Source organism: Oncorhynchus mykiss, chromosome 25 (assembly GCF_057628025.1).
Source record: "Oncorhynchus mykiss isolate SJ-2025 chromosome 25, ASM5762802v1, whole genome shotgun sequence".
Taxonomy (NCBI): Eukaryota; Metazoa; Chordata; class Actinopteri; order Salmoniformes; family Salmonidae; genus Oncorhynchus; species Oncorhynchus mykiss.
The window spans coordinates 21040001-21060196 of record NC_143046.1 but is presented as its reverse complement, the minus strand read 5'-3'; the positions used below and the strand labels follow the sequence as shown (position 1 = coordinate 21060196).

Here is a 20196-nt window from a genome sequence, read left to right as displayed (position 1 = left end):
TATGCTACATGGATACGCTACAGGGACACGCTACAGGGACACGCTACAGGGTTACGCTAGAGGGATGCACTACAGGGATACACTACAACGACATGCTACATGGATACGCTACAGGGACACGCTACAGGGTTACGCTAGAGGGATGCACTACAGGGATACGCTACAGGGTTATGCTAGAGGGATGCACTAAAGGGATACGCTACAGGGACATGCTATAGGGACATGCTATAGGGTTACGCTAGAGGGATGCACTACAGGGATACGCTACAGGGACATGCTACAGGGACATGCTATAGGGTTACACTAGAGGGATGCACTACAGGGATACAGGGATACACTACAGGGATATGCTACAGGGGCACGCTACAGGGTTACACTAGAGGGATGCAAAATAGGGACACGCTACAGGGACAAGCTACAGGGTTACGCTAGAGGGATGCAATACAGGGACATGCTACAGGGACAAGCTACAGGGTTACGCTAGAGGGATGCACTACAGGGACATGCTACAGGGACAAGCTACAGGGTTACGCTAGAGGGATGCACTACAGGTACGTGCTACAGGGACAAGCTACAGGGTTACGCTAGAGGGATGCACTACAGGGACATGCTACAGGGACAAGCTACAGGGTTACGCTAGAGGGATGCACTACAGGGACATGCTACAGGGACAAGCTACAGGGTTACGCTAGAGGGATGCACTACAGGGATATGCTAAAGGGACACGCTACAGGGACACGCTACAGGGTTAAAATAGGAAGCAGCTCCGTTGAAGTGTGTGTGTGTGTTTATTTGTGTATGTATGTGTTTGTGAGTATATGTGCAGAGAGGATCTGAAAAAGCATTTGAATAGGAGAATACTAAAGAGACAGACTTTGAATGGTGGCAGGCAGCAGTAGTGATGTGCTGGGTCGGGGGACTAGGGCAATATAACTCTGTACAGGCCAACAGTCACTCAATGGGAGGCTTTGTTTGCTGTCTAAATAGGTGTCAGATCCCACAGTTCAAAACCAGCGTGCCATCACAACCCTACCTCCCCACCACAGCCCTGTCACCCCACCACAGCCTTGCCACTCCAACACAACCCTACCACCCCACCACAGCCCTGTCACCCCACCACAGCCCTGCCACTCCAACACAACCCTACCACCCCACCACAGCCCTGCCACTCCAACACAACCCTACCACCCCACCACAGCCCTGTCACCCCACCACAGCCCTGCCACTCCAACACAACCCTACCACCCCACCACAGCCCTGTCACCCCACCACAGCCCTGCCACTCCAACACAACTCTGCCACCCCACCACAGTCCTGCCACTCCAACACAACTCTGCCACCCCACCACAGTCCTGCCACTCCAACACAACTCTGCCACCCCACCACAGCCCTGCCACTCCAACACAACTGTGCCACCCCACCACAGCCCTGCCACTCCAACACAACTCTGCCACCCCACCACAACACACATCGGAGGGATCATGGCTTTGTGCTAGCCTTTATGATTGAACTGAGATGAGATCTGAGAAGCAAAGAGTATAATTAAAGCTAATTTGACTGAGCTTATTCATATTGTATGACAATTGGAAAGTAGGTTTTATGCACAGCTAGTTGTTGTTGTAGTGACATCACAGTATAGTAAAGAGAATTCCAAAGGACTCCCAAGGATACCTGTGAATGTGTAGAAGACATTGACACATCTCCCATATATTGTCTGTGAGGGAGTATGCTGTGAGGATGTTAAGTAATACACAGGCAACAGGGATATGCTACAGGGATACGCTACAGGGACAAGGTATACGCTACAGGGATACGCTACAGGGACACAGGTATACGCTACAGGGACAAGGTATACGCTACAGGGATACGCTACAGGGACACAGGTATACGCTACAGGGACACGGTATACGCTACAGGGACACGCTACAGGGACACAGGTATACGCTACAGGGACACAGGTAAACACTACAGGGATAAGCTACAGGGATACGCTACATGGATACGCTACAGGGACACAGGTAAACACTACAGGGATATGCTACAGGGATACGCTACAGGGATACGCTACAGGGATACGCTACAGGGATACGCTACATGGATACGCTACATGGATACGCTACAGGGACACAGGTATACGCTACAGGGACAAGGTATACGCTACAGGAATACGCTACAGGGACACAGGTATACGCTACAGGGACAAGGTATACGCTACAGGAATACGCTACAGGGACACAGGTATACGCTACAGGGACACAGGCATACGCTACAGGGACACAGGTAAACACTACAGGGATATGCTACAGGTATACGCTACAGCGATACGCTACAGGAATACGCTACAGGGAGACACTACAGGAATATGCTACAGGGATACACTACAGGGAAATGCTTCAAGGATATGCTACAGGGATACAGGGATACACTACAGGGTTAAGCTACAGGGATGGACTACAGGGAAACGCTAAAGGGGTGCACTACATGGATACTCTAAAGGGACACGCTACAGGGTCACGCTACAGGATTACGCTAGAGGGATGCACTACAGGGACACACTAAAGGGACATGCTACAGGGTTACGCTACAGGGATACACTACAGGGTTAAGCTACAGGGATGCACTACAGGGAAACGCTAAAGGGGTGCACTACATGGATACTCTAAAGGGACACGCTACAGGGACACGCTAAAGGGAAACACTACAGGGAAACGCTACAGGGACACACTACAGGGATATGCTAAAGGGACACGCTACAGGGTTACGCTAGAGGGATGCACTACAGGGACACACTAAAGGGAAACACTACAGGGAAACACTACAGGGACACACTAAAGGGAAACACTACAGGGAAACGCTACAGGGTTAAGCTACAGGGATATGCTACAGGATTAAGCTACAGGGATATGCTACAGGGATACGCTACAGGGTTAAGCTACAGGGATACGCTACAGGGATACGCTACAGGGATATGCTACAGGGTTAAGCTACAGGGATATGCTACAGGGTTAAGCTACAGGGATATGCTACAGGGATATGCTACAGGGATACAGGGATACACTACAGGGTTAAGCTACAGGGATACACTACAGGGTTACGCTAGAGGGATGCACTACAGGGACACACTAAAGGGAAACACTACAGGGACACACTACATGGATACGCTAAAGGGACACGCTACAGGGTCACGCTACAGGGACACGCTACAGGGTTACGCTACAGGGTTATGCTAGAGGGATGCACTACAGGGACACACTAAAGGGAAACACTACAGGGAAACGCTACAGGGACACGCTACATGGATACGCTAAAGGGACACGCTAAAGGGTTACGCTAGAGGGATGCACTACAAGGACACGCTACACAGGGACACACTACAGGGATACGCTACAGGGATACGATAATACATAACTACCCTGGACTGAGACTGATGATATGTACTGTAATTACCCTGGACTGAGACTGATGATATGTACTGTAACTACCCTGGACTGAGACTGATGATATGTACTGTAACTACCCTGGACTGAGACTGATGCTATGTACTGTAACTACCCTGGACTGAGACTGATGATATGTACTGTAACTACCCTGGACTGAGACTGATGATATGTACTGTAACTACCCTGGACTGAGACTGATGATATGTACTGTAACTACCCTGGACTGAGACTGATGATATGTACTGTAACTACCCTGGACTGAGACTGATGATATGTACTGTAACTACCCTGGACTGAGACTGATGAAATTATGTGTATTCTTCTCCCTCACTGCTTGTCATGGGATTGGCAATGTTCAATTGCGATTATCATTTTACAGTAATGTAATTTGCCTTCAATATGGAAATTAACATAAATATGAAAAATAACAAAAAAATAATGAGTGAAAGACGCAGAGCAAAGACTCATCCAGCAGTTATCTGTTAAATGGTCTCTCTCCTTTGTAAACCATTCTGGTTATCTTTGCCTGTAAAAGCCTTCCCTCCTCACTGCTGCAGGAGCAGAATGCCTCAGCAGTTTGCATAATATCCATTAGTGCTTCCCAATAAAGAGCATCAATATGGACCCACATGAGTAAACACCTAGCACGAATAATCTTAAATCAATACAGCACTAACAACAGCAGGGGATCCAGGAGCTAGCAGATGTAAGGTAGACTCAGCTATGAACCACAATACAATTCTGAAAGAAACTGGGAATGTAAATGACAAATAATTTGATATGTCGCAATGAATGATGAAGATTAGGGGAAAATACAATTGCATTTAAAAAAGAAAAGTGTTTTATATGACATCTTTTACACCCCTGGAGAGCCATATTAGCATAAAATGAATGAATGTATCTCCTTCTCTATCTCTAGGGGTCTGCTCCTCAATGGTAACGCTGGTGCCCATGACTAAAACATCCAGTACCGGGGCTGACCACTGGGGGACCAGGGAGAAGGAGGGACCGGGGGGGGGGGGGGGGGGGCTGGGGGACCATGGGGGGCAGGGGAACCAGGGAGACTAGGAGCCAGGAGGAGACCAGGGGGCTTCTGAAGGTACAGCCAGCTCTCCTCTGCTCTGGGGCGTCTCTCTAGGTGCCAGTGGAAAGCAGTAAATCAGTCCCAAATAGCTGCTAACAGCATAGTTCCATTAAACAGGATTAAAGTGGGATTAACTAATAGCGGCCTGAGATGAGGAGAGGAAAGAGGAGAGGAAAGAGGAAAGGAAAGAGGAGAGGAAAGAGGAGAGGAAAGTATTGCTATTACTCTCTACTGAGCACTGGGCTGGGAGAGGGAGAGAGAGAGGAAGAAGTAGAGAGAGAGAGGCTAAAGAGAAAGCATCGCTGAACCAGCCAAGCACTAACAGCACACATTGGTTTCTAAACACACATAATTTTACCGGCCCTTAAATCCCCCAGTTTACATGCCCGGACACTGAAGCCTGGAGTGGAGTGTCCATTCTCCTGCAGATGTGATGACATCAATGACTATTAAGTAGCTGAGTCAATGACACTGTAGGAGTGTGGAGCATAGATCTGTCTCAGGCTCTAAACCACTAACTACAGTATAGCCTGATTAAAGCCATCTATCTATTTTACTCTAAACCACTAACTACAGTATAGCCTGATTAAAGCCATCTATCTATTTTTAGGACAATGCAGTTCCATTGCTGACACTACATCAAGTTCATAGGTAACCTTACTGTACTACAACTGTTGTTTGTGCTTATTTATTTTTATTTTCTTATTTATATCTATATATTTTTTGAATATCCGAAACATACAATATACTTGCAGTGAAGCCCTCAACAACTACATCATACCAGTCATCCAACAGATTCCCATTCAGAGCGACACACAGAAGCATCCAGGGTAAATGCCCTGCTCAAGGGCACGTTGACAGATCTCAGACCAGGCCAAAAAACGTGAAGCTGAATCCTCCATGATCCCCCCACAGTTCCCCAAAAGCTGTCCCTCAACCACCCCCAAGAAGATAAAATGTAATAAAAATACAATTCATTCCATTCCTCACCCCCAAGAACCCCCCAATGCACCAACAACCAAGAAAATGAACTAATAAACTAATATATTTTTTAAACAAAGGACATCATGGACAACTAAAATCATAATAGCAATGCCAACTTCACTATTACATGTGTGTGTGTCTGTGTGTATTTGAATGAGTATGTGTGTACATGCCTGTGTACAAACACCTGCACGGCATCAGCCTCAGGCAAATCGGCATTAGCTGTAAAAACACTGCCCCTCAATGTCATTCAAACTTTATTTTTATTATGTTTAATTTTGACTTTATTTTTTACTTTAATTTTTGACCATTATTCTATCTCCTGCACAGCAACTCCACTCCCAGTTGTCTCCAATTCCACATCCCAACCTTCAGCTTCCCTCAGCCCATCCCACCTATCTCTGCTGGCCACCCTCTTCATATTTCTATGCAGTGTATATCTTTCAACTGTGCTGTGATGTTTAACATACAATTTCAATCTATCTAATCGAATAGAATCCACAGATTGCGAGTTGAAGATGAATACTTTTACTAAGAGTATTAGTATATTAGTAATTGACTGACCCGGTCTCTCCAGATCTCCTAACAGTACTATTTCTAGGGTCAATTTTAGATCTCTAGGGTCAATTAAAAATCTCTTCACAACTATTTAGCAATCTGTATGGCACAGTTGCCAAGATCTTGGTCCTTCAACTGTTGTTAATGTAAATTAAAGTGAACCAGGTTAAACGTCAAATTGCAAACATTATTTGGGAGATTTACTGAAAGGCTAACAAGTTGCTCTTTGTCTGATTGTGGGGTTGTACAAGTCCACCCACCCAAACTGGCGGCAGAGCGTTGGACTAGCAACCGAAAGGTTGCAAGTTCAAATCCCCAAGCTTACAAGGTACAAATCTGTCGCTCTGCCCCTGAACAGGCAGTTAACCCACTGTTCCTAGGCCGTCATTGAAAATAAGAATTTGTTCTTAACTGACTTGCCTAGTTAAATAAAGGTAAAATAAATAAAAATAAATAAAAAACTGAGAGAGTACCTTTCCCCATTACCCCTGCTGTCTGTCTGCTTGCTCACTAGAGGAATGCTGGGCCAGTGCATTCCTCTTCCTCTACACACACACACACACACACACGCTGTTTATCTATCCGCATGGGTACCTAAAAATCATATTTTCCCTAACCCTTAAACCATCACCCTTAGCCATACCCTAAACCTAACTGCTAACCCTAAACCCTTACCCTAACCCCTAAGCTTAAAATAGCCTTTGTCCTCATTGAAAATGTTCCTTGTTTTACTATCCTTGTGGGGACTTTTGTGGATTTTAGGTCCCCACAAGGATAGAAGAACCAACCCCCACCCACCCACCCACCCACACATGCTAGGACTGTTACAGTGACCGAGACCTAACCTTAACACTAAAACGTTATTTCATGTTTTATTTAACTAGGAAAGTCAGTTAAGAGCACAATCTTATTTCCTATGACAGCCTACCCCAGCCAAACCCTAAGGCAGACAATACTGGGCCAATTGTGCGCCACCCTATGGGACTCCCAATCACAGCCAGTTGTTATACAGCCTGAAATTGAACAAGGATCTGTAGTGATGCCTCAACCACTGAGATGCAGTGCCTTAGGGTTCCTGAGTGGCACAGCAGTCTAACTAACCCTAGTTCTTAACCATAAACCTAATTCTAACCCTAACACTAATTCTAACCTTAACCCCAAACCCCCTACAAATAGCATTTGACCTTGTGGGGACTAACAAAACGTTCCCAGTTGGTCCCCACAAGTATAGTTACACACGTTCACACACACAAAACATGCCCGTTCATCTTCATCTGAGCGCCCACTCAACCTACTTCTTTCAGTCAGGGAAATTAGGTTCCAGAACACATGACTGTCCTCTTGACTGAGTCTCGAATCTGTCCATTTAGTTAGCTGAGAGATCTCAGGCCAGGCTAGGGAACAGTGGCCTGACTGCCCTCAAACTTTAGCCTCCCATTGATCCTGCTCTCACAACACATCCACGGGAGAATCCCTCTCTATTGACACTGCTTAGCACACACACACACACACACACACACACACACACACACACACACACACACACACACACACTCTTCTCTAGTATCTGTCTGCAGCCAGTCAGCCAATGGATACATCATACCGTGAGCAGGGGATACATGAAGGACTGAGACTGCTTGGCACCTCCATGACTTACAGGAGAAAGGTGTAATCGTCTTTCACATTTGTCATTACTCTACTGTACATCATTCCTATGGACAATATGGGACCTAAGGGATGTGTTTGATGTACAATTGAATACATGCCACAGCAAAACATAATATCATCATGGCATGTAAAGAAAAGCATTACAAAAATATTGAGAAGCAGATCATTTAGAACACTTCAAAGCCTGTGATATCTTATCCTGTCCACATTAGCTGTCTATGCCTGCAGCCCCCATACGGACAGTAATCTGCTTGGATGCAGTCAGTGGTCTCCAATCCCTTTAATTAATATAACATAAAGTAATAGCACATATCGGTAGCCATAGAACAAGCTGCTATTCACCCGCTATAGAAATACTGTTTTGACCATCTGTGGCATCTCATTCATCTAGTAACACACAAAGAGAACACACACAGGCGGTGAAAACTGTGCATTTGGAGACTGGCAGACACTGATGGAGCCCAACGACTGGAGGAGCCAGAGTAGACTGGAGACAGACTGACGAGACTGGTCAGGAACAGGGAATTAACTACTAGCCCAACGACTGGAGGAGCCAGAGTAGACTGGAGACAGACTGACGAGACTGGTCAGGAACAGAGGATTAACTACTCGCCCAACGACTGGAGGAGCCAGAGTAGACTGGAGACAGACTGACAAGCCCGGTCAGGAACAGGGAATTAACTACTAGCCCAACGACTGGAGGAGCCAGAGTAGACTGGAGACAGACTGAAGAGACCGGTCAGGAACAGGGAATTAACTACTTGGATGTGTTCTCTACATCTATACATTGGGGGGGGGGGGGGGGGGGGGGACAGGTGGTATAATGGAAGCGGTTGAAGCTGGGGGTATGATGGGGGGGGTGTAGAAGTTGGAGGAATAATGGGGGGAGAGTAGTTGAAGGAATAATGGGGGGTAGAAGCTCGGGGAATAATGGGGTAGAAGCTGGAGTATAATGGGGGGTGAAGAAGCTGGGGGTATAATGGGGATAGAAGCTGGTGGAATAATGGGGGTTAGAAGCTCAGGGAATAATGGTGGGGGTAGAAGCTCGGGGAATAATGGCGGGGTAGAAGCTGGCGTACAATGGGACAGGGGTGTAGAAGCTGGGGGTATAATGGGGGTAGAAGCTGGTTGAATAATGGGGGGGTAGAAGCTGGGGTATAATGGGGGTAGAAGCTGGAGGAATAATAGGGGGTGGTAGAAGCTGGGTGAATAATTGAGGGGGGAATAGGGAGTGGTAGAAGCTGGGGGAACAATGGGGAGTAGAAGCTGGGGTATAATGGGGGGTGTAGGTGGTATAATGGAAGGGGTTGAAGCGGGGGGTATAATGGGGGGGTGGAAGTTGGATGAATAATGGGGGGTGGAAGTTGGAGGAATAATGGAGGGTAGAAGTTGGAGGAATAATGGGGGGGTAGAAGTTGAAGGAATAATGTGGGGGTAGAAGTTGAAGGAATAACGGGGGGGGGGTAGAAGCTCGGGGGAACAATGGGGGTAGAAGCTGTAGTATATTGGGGGGGTGAAGAAGCTGGGGCTTTAATGGGGGTAGAAGTTGCTGGAATAATGGGGGTTAGAAGCTTGGGGAATAATGGTGGGGGTAGAAGCTTGGGGAATAATGATGGGGTAGAAGCTGGAGTACAATGGGGCGGGGGTGTAGAAGCTGGGGTATAATGGGGGGTAGAAGCTGGGTGAATAATTGTGGGGGGGGGGGGGGTTGGTGGAATAATAGGGAGTGGTAGAAGCTGGGGGAACAATGGGGAGTAGAAGCTGGGGGAACAATGGTGAGTAGAAGCTGGGGGAATAATGGGGAGCAGAAGCTGGGTTATAATGGGGTGGTGTAGGTGGTATAATGGGAGGGGTTGAAGCTGGGAGTATAATGGGGGGTAGAAGTTGAGGAATACTGAGGGGTTGAAGTTTGAGGAATAATGGGGGGTAGAAGCTAGGGTATAATGGGGGTAAAAGCTGGAGGAATAATAGGGGGTGGTAGAAGCTATGTGAATAATGGGGGGGTTGGAAGCTGGTGGAATAATCGGGGGGGTAGAAACTGGTGGAATAATAGGGGGTGGTAGAATCTGAGGGAATAACGGGGGAGAAGAAGCTGGGGGAATAACGGGGGAGCAAAAGCTGGGGTATAATGGGGGGTGTAGGTGGTATAATGGGAGAGGTTGAAGCAGGGGGAATAATGGGGGAGCAGAAGATGGGGTATAATGAGGAGGGGTGTAGATGGTACAATGGGAAGGGTTGAAGTTTGGGGAATAATGGTGGGTGTAGTTGTTATAATGGGAGGGGTTGAAGATGGGGGTATAATGGGGTAGAAGATGGGGGGGAAATGAGGTGGTTGAAGCTGGGGTATAATGGGGTGTAGAAGATGAAGGAAGAATAGGGGGTGGTAGAAACTGGGTGAATAATGGGGGAGTAGAAGCTGGTGGAATAACAGGGAGTGGTAGAAGCTGGGCAAATAATGGGGGGTAGAAGTTGGAGGAATAATGGGGGGGGCTAGAAGTTGCAGGAATAATGGGGGAGGTAGAAGCAGGGGGAATAATGGGGGAGCAGAAGATGGGGTATAATGAGGAGGGGTGTAGATGGTACAATGGGAAGGGTTGAAGTTTGGGGTATAATGGGGAGGGGTGTAGATGGTACAATGGGAAGGGTTGAAGTTTGGGGTATAATGGGGAGATGTTGAACTTGGGGATATAAAGGTAGTAGAAGCTGGAGGAATAATAGGGCGTGGCAGAAGCTGGGGGAATAATGGGGGAGGTAGAAGCTCATGGAATGCTGGGGGAATAAAAGCTGGGGGTTAATGGGGGAGCAGAAGATGGGGTATAATGGGGTGGGGTGTAGGGGGTATAATGGGAAAGATTGAAGCTTGGGCTATAATAGGGGGGTGGAAGTTGGATGAATAATGGGGGGTGGAAGTTGGAGGAATAATGGGGGGTAGAAGTTGGGGGTAGAAGCTGAGGGAATAATGGGGGGGTAAAAGCTGGAGTATAATGGGGGTGTAGAAGCTGAGTGTATAATGGGGTAGAAGCTGGGGGAATAATTGGAAGATAGAAGCTGGGTGAAGCTGGAGGAATAATTGGAAGATAGAAGCTGGGTGAAGCTGGAGGAATAATGTGGGTTAGAAGCTTGGGGTATAATGAGGGTGTAGAAGCTGGGGTGAATAATGGGGGTTAGAAGCTGGGGAAATAATAGGGGGATAGAAGCTGGGGGTATAATGAGGGGGTAGACACTGGGGGAATAATTGGGGGGTAGAAGCTGTGGGTAAATTGGGGGGGGGGGTAGAAGCTGAAAGACTAATGGGTGGTAGAAGCTGGGTGTTTTAATGAGGGGGTCGAAGCAGGTGTAAAATGGGGGGGATTGAAGCTGGGGGAATAATAGGGGGTAGAAGCTGGGGGTATAATGGGGGTACAGGATGGACGCATAGTGGGGAGGGGGGTAGAAGCTGAGCTTGTAATGGGGTAGAAGCTGGGGGAATAATAGAGGGGTAGACGCTGGGGGGGTACAGGATGGACGCATAGTGGGGAGGGGGGGGTAGAAGCTGAGCTTGTAATGGGGTAGAAGCTGGGGGAATAATAGGGGGGTAGACGCTGGGTTTATAATGAAGGTAGAAGCTGGGAGAATAATTGGGGGGTAGAAGCTGGAGAAATAATGGGAGGGTAGAAGCTGGAGAAATATGGGGGGTAGAAGCTGGAGAAATAATGGGAGGGTAGAAGCTGGAGAAATATGGGGGGTAGAAGCTAGAGAAATAATAGGGGGGTAGAAGCTGGATAAATAATGGGGGGTAGAAGCTGGAGAAATAATGGGGGGGTAGAAGCTGGAGAAATATGGGGGGCGTAGAAGCTGGAGAAATAATGGGATGGGGTAGAAGCTGGAGAAATATGGGGGGTAGAAGCTGGAGAAATAATGGGGGGGGGGGGGTAGAAGCTGGAGAAATAATGGGGGGGTAGAAGCTGGAGAAATAATGGGGGTGTAGAAGCTGGAGAAATATGGGGGTAGAAGCTGGAGAAATAATGGGAGGGTAGAAGCTGGAGAAATATGGGGGGTAGAAGCTAGAGAAATAATAGGGGGGTAGAAGCTGGATAAATAATGGGGGGTAGAAGCTGGAGAAATAATGGGGGGGTAGAAGCTGGAGAAATATGGGGGGCGTAGAAGCTGGAGAAATAATGGGATGGGGTAGAAGCTGGAGAAATATGGGGGGTAGAAGCTGGAGAAATAATGGGGGGGGGGGTAGAAGCTGGAGAAATAATGGGGGGGTAGAAGCTGGAGAAATAATGGGGGTGTAGAAGCTGGAGAAATATGGGGGTAGAAGCTGGAGAAATAATGGGGGGGTAGAAGATGGAGGTATAATGGGGAGGGGCGCTAGAAGATGGTGGTATTATGGGGTGGGTGTAGAAGCTTGGGGAATAATGGGTGGTGGAAGCTGGATTAATAACATGTGGTAGAAGCTGGGGTTTAATGGGGAAGGTGTCAAGCTGGGTGAATGAGGGGGGGGGGGGACTGGGGTTATAATGAGGAGTTAGAAGATGGGGGAATAATGGAGGTAGAAGCTGGAGAAATATGGGGAGTAGAAGCTGGATAAATAATAGGGGGGAGAAGATGGAGGTATAACGGGGGAGGGGGGCGGAAGCTGGGTGTATTATGGGGTGGGTATAGAAGCTTGTGTAATAATGGGGGAGTGGAAGCTGGAGTAATAATGGGGGGTAGAAGGTAGGGGTATAATGGGGGGGGGGGTGTCGAAGCTGGGTGTATGATGGGGGGTCAGAAGCTGGGGGAATAACAAGGGGGTTAGAAGCTGGGGTTATAATGAGGGGGAGGAAGATGTGGGAATAATGGGGGGGCTGAAGCTATAGGTATAATGGGGGGGCTGAAGCTATAGGTATAATGGGGGGGCTGAAGCTATAGGTATAATGGGGGGGTTGAAGCTGCAGGTATATTGGGGGTGTCGAAGCTGGGTGTATGATGGGGGTCAGAAGCTGGGGGAATAACAAGGGGGGTAGAAGCTGGGGTTATAATGAAGGGGTAGAACCTGTGGGAATAATGGGGGGGCAGAAGCTGTAGGTATAATGGGGGGGGGGGGGGGGGGTTGAAGCTGCAGGTGTATTGGGGGGGGGGGGGTAGAAGGTGGGGGTATAATGGTGGTTTAAGCTGGTGTTATAATGGGGGGGCAGAAATTGGAGGTATAATGGGGGGGTAGAAGCTGGGTTTATAATGGTGGGTAGAAGCTGGAGGAATAATGGGGGTGGTAGAATCTGGGTGAATAATGGGGGGTAGATGCTGGAGGAGTAATCGGGGGTTGTAGAAGCTAGGGGTATAATGGGGGTAGAAGCTGGAGGAATAATGGGGGGTAGAAGCTGGGGTATATTAGGGAGGGGTGTAGAAGCTGGGAGAATAAACTTATTTTATCTAGCACCTTACATCATGCTTGCTGCCAGGCGATGCCCTAGGAAAAGTGATGGGAGATGGGATGCTGCATGCTGACTGACCTCCTTCCCAACTCCTCACGCCCTTCCTTCCTTCCTTCCTTTCTTCCTTCCCAGGCCCTTACCTTGTATGGCTCCCCAAAGAGATTAAACCCAGAGGAGAAGAGATCTTCGTCCTGCTGCACCTCCTGAGTCCGACGCTCCCACTCCCTCTTCTTGAGCGCATTGCGGTCCTGCTCATAATGACTGCATGGGGAGAGAAGAAGAAGAAGACAACACCAGGTCTGTCAGAGTAATCACATCTGTCATGATAGACTGCAGGGTTCTCCAACCCTGTTCCGGGAGATCTACCATCCTGTAACTCATTAATAATTAGCTGGTTGATAAGCTGAATGAGGTTAGTTACAACTGGGGTTGTTGCAAAACCTAAAGGAGGGTAGCTCTCTTAGACACAGGGTCCGAGAGCCCTGCCACAGAGAAACATTGAGATGTGAGGGAAGCCACACGGAGTGGAAGGGCCAGACACAGTTTATTAACCAACACGGAGCGGAAGGGCCAGCCACAGTTTATTAACCAACACGGAGCGGAAGGGCCAGCCACAGTTTATTAACCAACACGGAGCAGTAGGGCCAGACACAGTTTATTAACCAACACGGAGCAGAAGGGCCAGCCACAGTTTATTTACAAACACGGAGCGGAAGGGCCAGCCACAGTTTATTTACAAACACGGAGCAGAAGGGCAATCACAGTTAATTTACCAACACGGAGCGGAAAGGCCAGCCACAGTTCATTAACCAACACTGAGTAGAAGGGCCAGCCACAGTTTATTAAGCAACATGGAACAGAAGGTCAAGCAGAGTTTATTTTTCAACACAGAGTGGAAGGGCCAGCCACAGTTTATTAACCGACATGGAGCAGAAAGGCCAGCCACAGTTTATTAAGCAACACGGAGCGGAAGGGCCAGCCACAGTTTATTAAGCAACACGGAGCGGAAGGGCCAGCCACAGTTCATTAACCAACACAGAGCGGAAGGGCAAGAACAGTTCATTAACCAACATGAAGTAGAAGGTCAAGAACAGTTCATTAACCAACACGGAGCGGAAAGGCCAGCCACAGTTCATTAACCAATACGGAGCAGAAGGGCCAGCCACAGTTCATTAACCAACACAGAGAAGAAGGGCAAGAACAGTTCATTAACCAACATGAAGTAGAATGTCAAGAACAGTTCATTAACCAACACAGAGCAGAAAGGCCAGCCACAGTTTATTAACCAACACGGAGCAGAAAGGCCAGCCACAGTTTATTAACCAACACGGAGCAGAAAGGCCAGCCACAGTTCATTAACCAACACGGAGCGGAAGGGCCAGCCACAGTTTGTTAACCAACACGGAGCGGAAAGGCCAGCCACAGTTCATTAACCAACACGGAGCAGAAAGGCCAGCCACAGTTCATTAACCAACACGAAGCGGAAGGGCCAGCCACAGTTTATTAACCAACACGAAGCGGAAGGGCCAGCCACAGTTTATTAACCAACACGAAGCGGAAGGGCCAGACACAGTTTATTAACCAACACGAAGCGGAAGAGCCAGCCACAGTTCATTAACCAACACGGAGCAGAAAGGCCAGCCACAGTTCATTAACCAACACGGAGCGGAAGCACCAGCCGCAGTTTATTAACCAACACGGAGCAGAAAGGCCAGCCACAGTTCATTAACCAACACGGAGAGGAAAGGCCAGCCACAGTTTATTAACCAACACGGAGCAGAAGGGCCAGCCACATTTTACTAAGCAACACGGAGCGGAAGGGCCAGCCACAGTTTATTAACCTACAAGGAGAGTGGAAGGGCCAGCCACAGTTTATTAACCAACACGAAGCGGAAGGGCCAGCCACAGTTTATTAACCAACACGAAGCGGAAGGGCCAGACACAGTTTATTAACCAACACGAAGCGGAAGAGCCAGCCACAGTTCATTAACCAACACGGAGCAGAAAGGCCAGCCACAGTTCATTAACCAACACGGAGCGGAAGCACCAGCCGCAGTTTATTAACCAACACGGAGCAGAAAGGCCAGCCACAGTTCATTAACCAACACGGAGAGGAAAGGCCAGCCACAGTTTATTAACCAACACGGAGCAGAAGGGCCAGCCACATTTTACTAAGCAACACGGAGCGGAAGGGCCAGCCACAGTTTATTAACCTACAAGGAGAGTGGAAGGGCCAGCCACAGTTTATTAAGCAACACGGAGCAGAAGGGCCAGCCACAGTTTATTAACCTACAAGGAGAGCGGAAGGGCCAGCCACAGTTTATTAAGCAACACGGAGCAGAAGGGCCAGCCACAGTTTATTAACCTACAAGGAGAGTGGAAGGGCCAGCCACAGAATATTAAGCAACACGGAGCGGAAGGGCCAGCCACAGTTTATTAAGCAACACAGAGTGGAAGGGCCAGCCACAGTTTATTAACCAACACGGAGTGGAAGGGCCAGCCACAGTTTATTAACCAACACGGAGCGGAAGGGCCAGCCACAGTTTATTAACTAACACGGAGCGGTAGGGCCAGACACAGTTTATTAACCAACATGGAGAGGTAGGGCCAGCCACAGTTTATTAAGCAACATGGAGAGGTAGGGCCAGCCACAGTTTATTAAGCAACATGGAGCGGAAGGTCAAGCACAGTTTATTAACCAACACGGAGGGGAAGGGCCAGACACAGTTTATTAACCAACACGGAGGGGAAGGGCCAGACACAGTTTATTAACCAACATGGAGGGGAAGGGCCAGACACAGTTTATTAACCAACACGGAGGGGAAGGGCCAGACACAGTTTATTAAGCAACACGGAGGGGAAGGGCCAGCCACAGTTTATTAAGCAACACGGAGTGGAAGGGCCAGCCACAGTTTATTAAGCAACACGGAGTGGAAGGTCAAGCACAGTTTATTACGCAACACAGAGCAGAAGGGCCAGACACAGTTTATTAAGCAACATGGAGGGGAAGGGCCAGCCACAGTTTATTAAGCAACATGGAGGGGAAGGGCCAGACACAGTTTATTAAGCAACACGGAGTGGAAGGTCAAGCACAGTTTATTACGCAACACAGAGCAGAAGGGCCAGACACAGTTTATTAAGCAACACGGAGGGGAAGGGCCAGACACAGTTTATTAAGCAACACGGAGGGGAAGGGCCAGACACAGTTTATTAAGCAACATGGAGGGGAAGGGCCAGACACAGTTTATTAAGCAACACAGAGGGGAAGGGCCAGACACAGTTTATTAAGCAACACGGAGGGGAAGGGCCAGACACAGTTTAATAACTAACACGGAGGGGAAGGGCCAGACACAGTTTATTAACCAACACGGAGGGGAAGGGCCAGACACAGTTTATTAACCAACACGAAGGGGAAGGGCCAGACACAGTTTATTAAGCAACACGGAGGGGAAGGGCCAGACACAGTTTATTAATCAAAACGGAGGGGAAGGGCCAGACACAGTTTATTAAGCAACACGGAGGGGAAGGCCCAGGCACAGTTTATTAACCAAAACGGAGGGGAAGGGCCAGACACAGTTTATTAACCAACACGGAGGGGAAGGGCCAGACACAGTTTATTAACCAACATGGAGGGGAAGGGCCAGACACAGTTTATTAACCAACACGGAGGGGAAGGGCCAGACACAGTTTATTAAGCAACACGGAGGGGAAGGGCCAGACACAGTTTATTAAGCAACACGGAGGGGAAGGGCCAGCAGGTGTAAAAGTGTAGGCCTTTTGAGTTCTAGGCTCTTTAGTCTATGTTGATTCCCTTTTACACCCTTGTATGTTTTACAATGAAGAGCATACTAAAACCAATATGACTCCCAATATTCCAATTTAGTAAATACATTCCCAGTATATGTTTGCAATAACTGACCATAAAAGGTGTCCTAAACAGAAAGGTAGGTTTCCATATCTTCATTCAGGTTTGTTAAGCCTGTTTGGTGAGCAGAGCAGCCATGTCGGCAGCGAAATAAATCCACAGTGTAACATTCGTCTGCTTTCTCCTTTGTCAGCTGATGTAAAAGTTGTGCCTAGCTGTCCTATGGCTGTCCGACCACTACCAACACTTTAAAAACCCTGCTCTATGCCCTCTCATTAGCATAATGTCCCACGCTCCTCCACCTCCGCTGCTGTTGCTCTTTCCAAAGAGGTGGGAGTCGAACTAGCGTAGCGACGTAGCAGCATTAGCATCCTGGCCCCGGGCTATCACCAGGCCCCCTGGGGCCCGCTGGGGAGCTGGGCATTAAGACAGGCAGCAGAAGGACCAGCCAGGGCTGAGGACGTGATAGCAATGTGGTAGTGTTCTGTGGTGGTGTAGACTAGAGGGTGGTATAGGGTGAGAGGGCCAACCCTAAGAGAGACATGCAACCAGAACAGAGCAGAGCAGAGTTGACTGAACAGAGCAGTGCAGTGATGCTCAGCTCCCACAGCAGTGATGCACTGACAAGGGTAATGGAAAGCCTGAGTACCTGCTCTGCTGTCCATCTAGAAATACCAGATGGTACGCTCTAGATAGACAGCATATTAAACAATACCCAGCACTGTGTGATCATCTAAATGTTTCAGCCATTTTGTTTACCATTTCTTCGTTATTATGATTTCAATTAAATTAGTAGTTGATTGAAGTTGATTGACGCTGATGTAAATGAAAGTGACAAAATGGCTACATGGTGGTGATAATAACATAGTAGGAAATCCCATCACACTTAAATACCTGAATACAGTACCCCTAGAATTATGAACTAAGATTTCCCAGCTTTCTCAAACCAAATAAACATATTTCCCATCTCAAACTCTGTTGCTTTGAAGAACACCGCAGGAGAATCCCAGACTTGGGAAGCACAAGCAATTGGCAGTGATAGATATGAGACAGAGACAGAGAGTTGGAATCAGTTTGCCTTCAATCTGCCCTTGCTCTGCTCAAAACACACCTCCGGGTCCTATGGCTTTTCCAAAGCATTTAATCAATCAGCAAATTATTTTGAAAAGGGAGGCCTGGGGAAAGAAAAACGAGACCCTGTTTCAGGGCGACAGGCGATTGTTTTAATGGAAATAAGAAATAACACAGGAAGAGAAAGAAGGGGAGGAATGCAGCAGGGAGAGATTGACGGCCGGGCCCATGCAGTAATGACAGCAAGATGTCAGTTATCTTTACTCTGGGCCTGCTCAAACCTGCCAGTGCGCCCTGACAGTCTGATAGATCAAATTTCCAGCTGTCATTGGCTCCCGTGCCCCGGCAGTCCCCTGCCACTAAGTCCTGTGTCTAATGCACCAGTGTTGTTATGAGGTGTGGGGTCAAGACTGATCATTAACTCACTACTGTAGAAAGCCAGCTATCCTCTAAGGGAAGAGCGATCGAGGCATGATGTTTCAGTGCTAACAGATATTAGTCTGCAGAGGAGACGACGGTGCTGCTTCAGCCCTTTTTACTCCTATGGGAAATGTGATATATATATATAAAAAGATTTCCAGAATTGATTTTATTTTTTCTCATTCCGGCGATGGTTTTAATAGCAGAGAGAGGGTTTTTATAATGATGATGGTGATGTCGATGATGATGTTCTCTGTAAATTGTAGCATTGGCAGCTCTCTTCTCTTCCCCCTGCAGACTGCCGGCCTCCCACCCCTGGTTCTTTCCAACATAACATAAAAAAGCTAATACTGATATCCACTGTAAACCCAATGAATTTAATCTCGGCTGAGCTATGCTGCACTTGGAAGATAACCAAATAGACCCAGGTTTTATCCCCCTCCCCTCCCAGGCCCAGTGTACAAGCAGCACAGTGAAAAGAACACATAAAGAGATGTAAAAAGCAGCCAATCCCCCCACCATTATTCCAATATAGCAGCCTAAACAACAGTCACTGATTTCTGATTTAGAAAGTGGCAATTATTAATTTCAAGCACCGGCTAATTAAAACTACAGCTAGGCATTTAGCCTCTTGTTACAATTATTTCACTGCTTTATAATTATATGGATCTACTTATCTACTCTATTAGCGCTGGAGCGGGGAAGGAGAAAATCTGGCAACCCTTGTCATTCTGATTCCTCTAAGAGAGACACTGTGGTGAAGATCAGAAGGTTGGGAGGGTTTATCAGCTGTAGTTCCTGGGGTTGCCAGGTCCGGTGGTATCTGGAGTCTCTATAGAAAGATGTGCTTTAGGGATTGAGACAAGAGGGAGAGGGATGAGGAGGGGATGGGGATGGGGATGGGGATGGGTTTGGGAAGAGAGCTAACTGCCTGCCACAGAAAACTTTGTTTGATGTGCGATCACAAGGGAATTCAGTATTCTTCATGTCGAATTCTCTGATATAATTTAATGACAAACAGACATCTGAAAATAGCAAGCATTCCTCTGAAGGTATGAAGTAAAATACAATAACACCTCCAATGATGAAAAGCTAGTGTCTGTCTTTAATGGAACATATTGAACAATATGCTGTTGTCAAAGCCACAGTGCTATGTTTAAGAATGCAGAAATAACAAGACAATAGCTGTCATGCTTTTTACCGTTTTCCTTTCTCTTCCACATGGCACATGCATGAACTTTGCTCCCTATTTCTTAAGTGGGCACAGCCGTAATTACCATGTTGAATATTGTAGGATGTAATGACAGGATACAACAGAGGCCTCTTAAAGAGAACCCTACCATAGTCCAGAAATACTCTCTTATCCACCTCTCTGCAGCAAACCCAGTGAGGAAACATTTTCACCCCAGGTTCTAGGGCTGTAGCCTGATGACAGCTGTGAGGATAGGTTTTTACCCCAGGTTCCAGGGCTGTAGCCTGATGACAGCTGTGAGGATAGGTTTTTACGGCAGGTTCCAGGGCTGTAGCCTTATGACAGCTGTGAGGATAGGTTTTTACGGCAGGTTCCAGGGCTGTAGCCTGATGACAGCTGTGAGGATAGGTTTTTACGGCAGGTCCCAGGGCTGTAGCCTTATGACAGCTGTGAGGATAGGTTTTTACGGCAGGTTCCAGGGCTGTAGCCTGATGACAGCTGTGAGGATAGGTTTT

At 47.8% G+C, this 20196-nt stretch overlaps 1 protein-coding gene across 1 annotated transcript in view; it reads right to left on the bottom strand.

Moving 5' to 3' along the window:
* The window catches only part of LOC110504399 (AF4/FMR2 family member 2), a 296104-nt gene that overhangs the window by 221780 nt on the left and 54128 nt on the right, over positions 1-20196 (bottom strand). The window contains exon 2 of the mRNA XM_036970067.2: positions 13274-13394. Within this exon, the coding sequence (XP_036825962.1) occupies positions 13274-13394 (121 nt within the window). The remainder of the gene's footprint in view (positions 1-13273; positions 13395-20196) is intronic.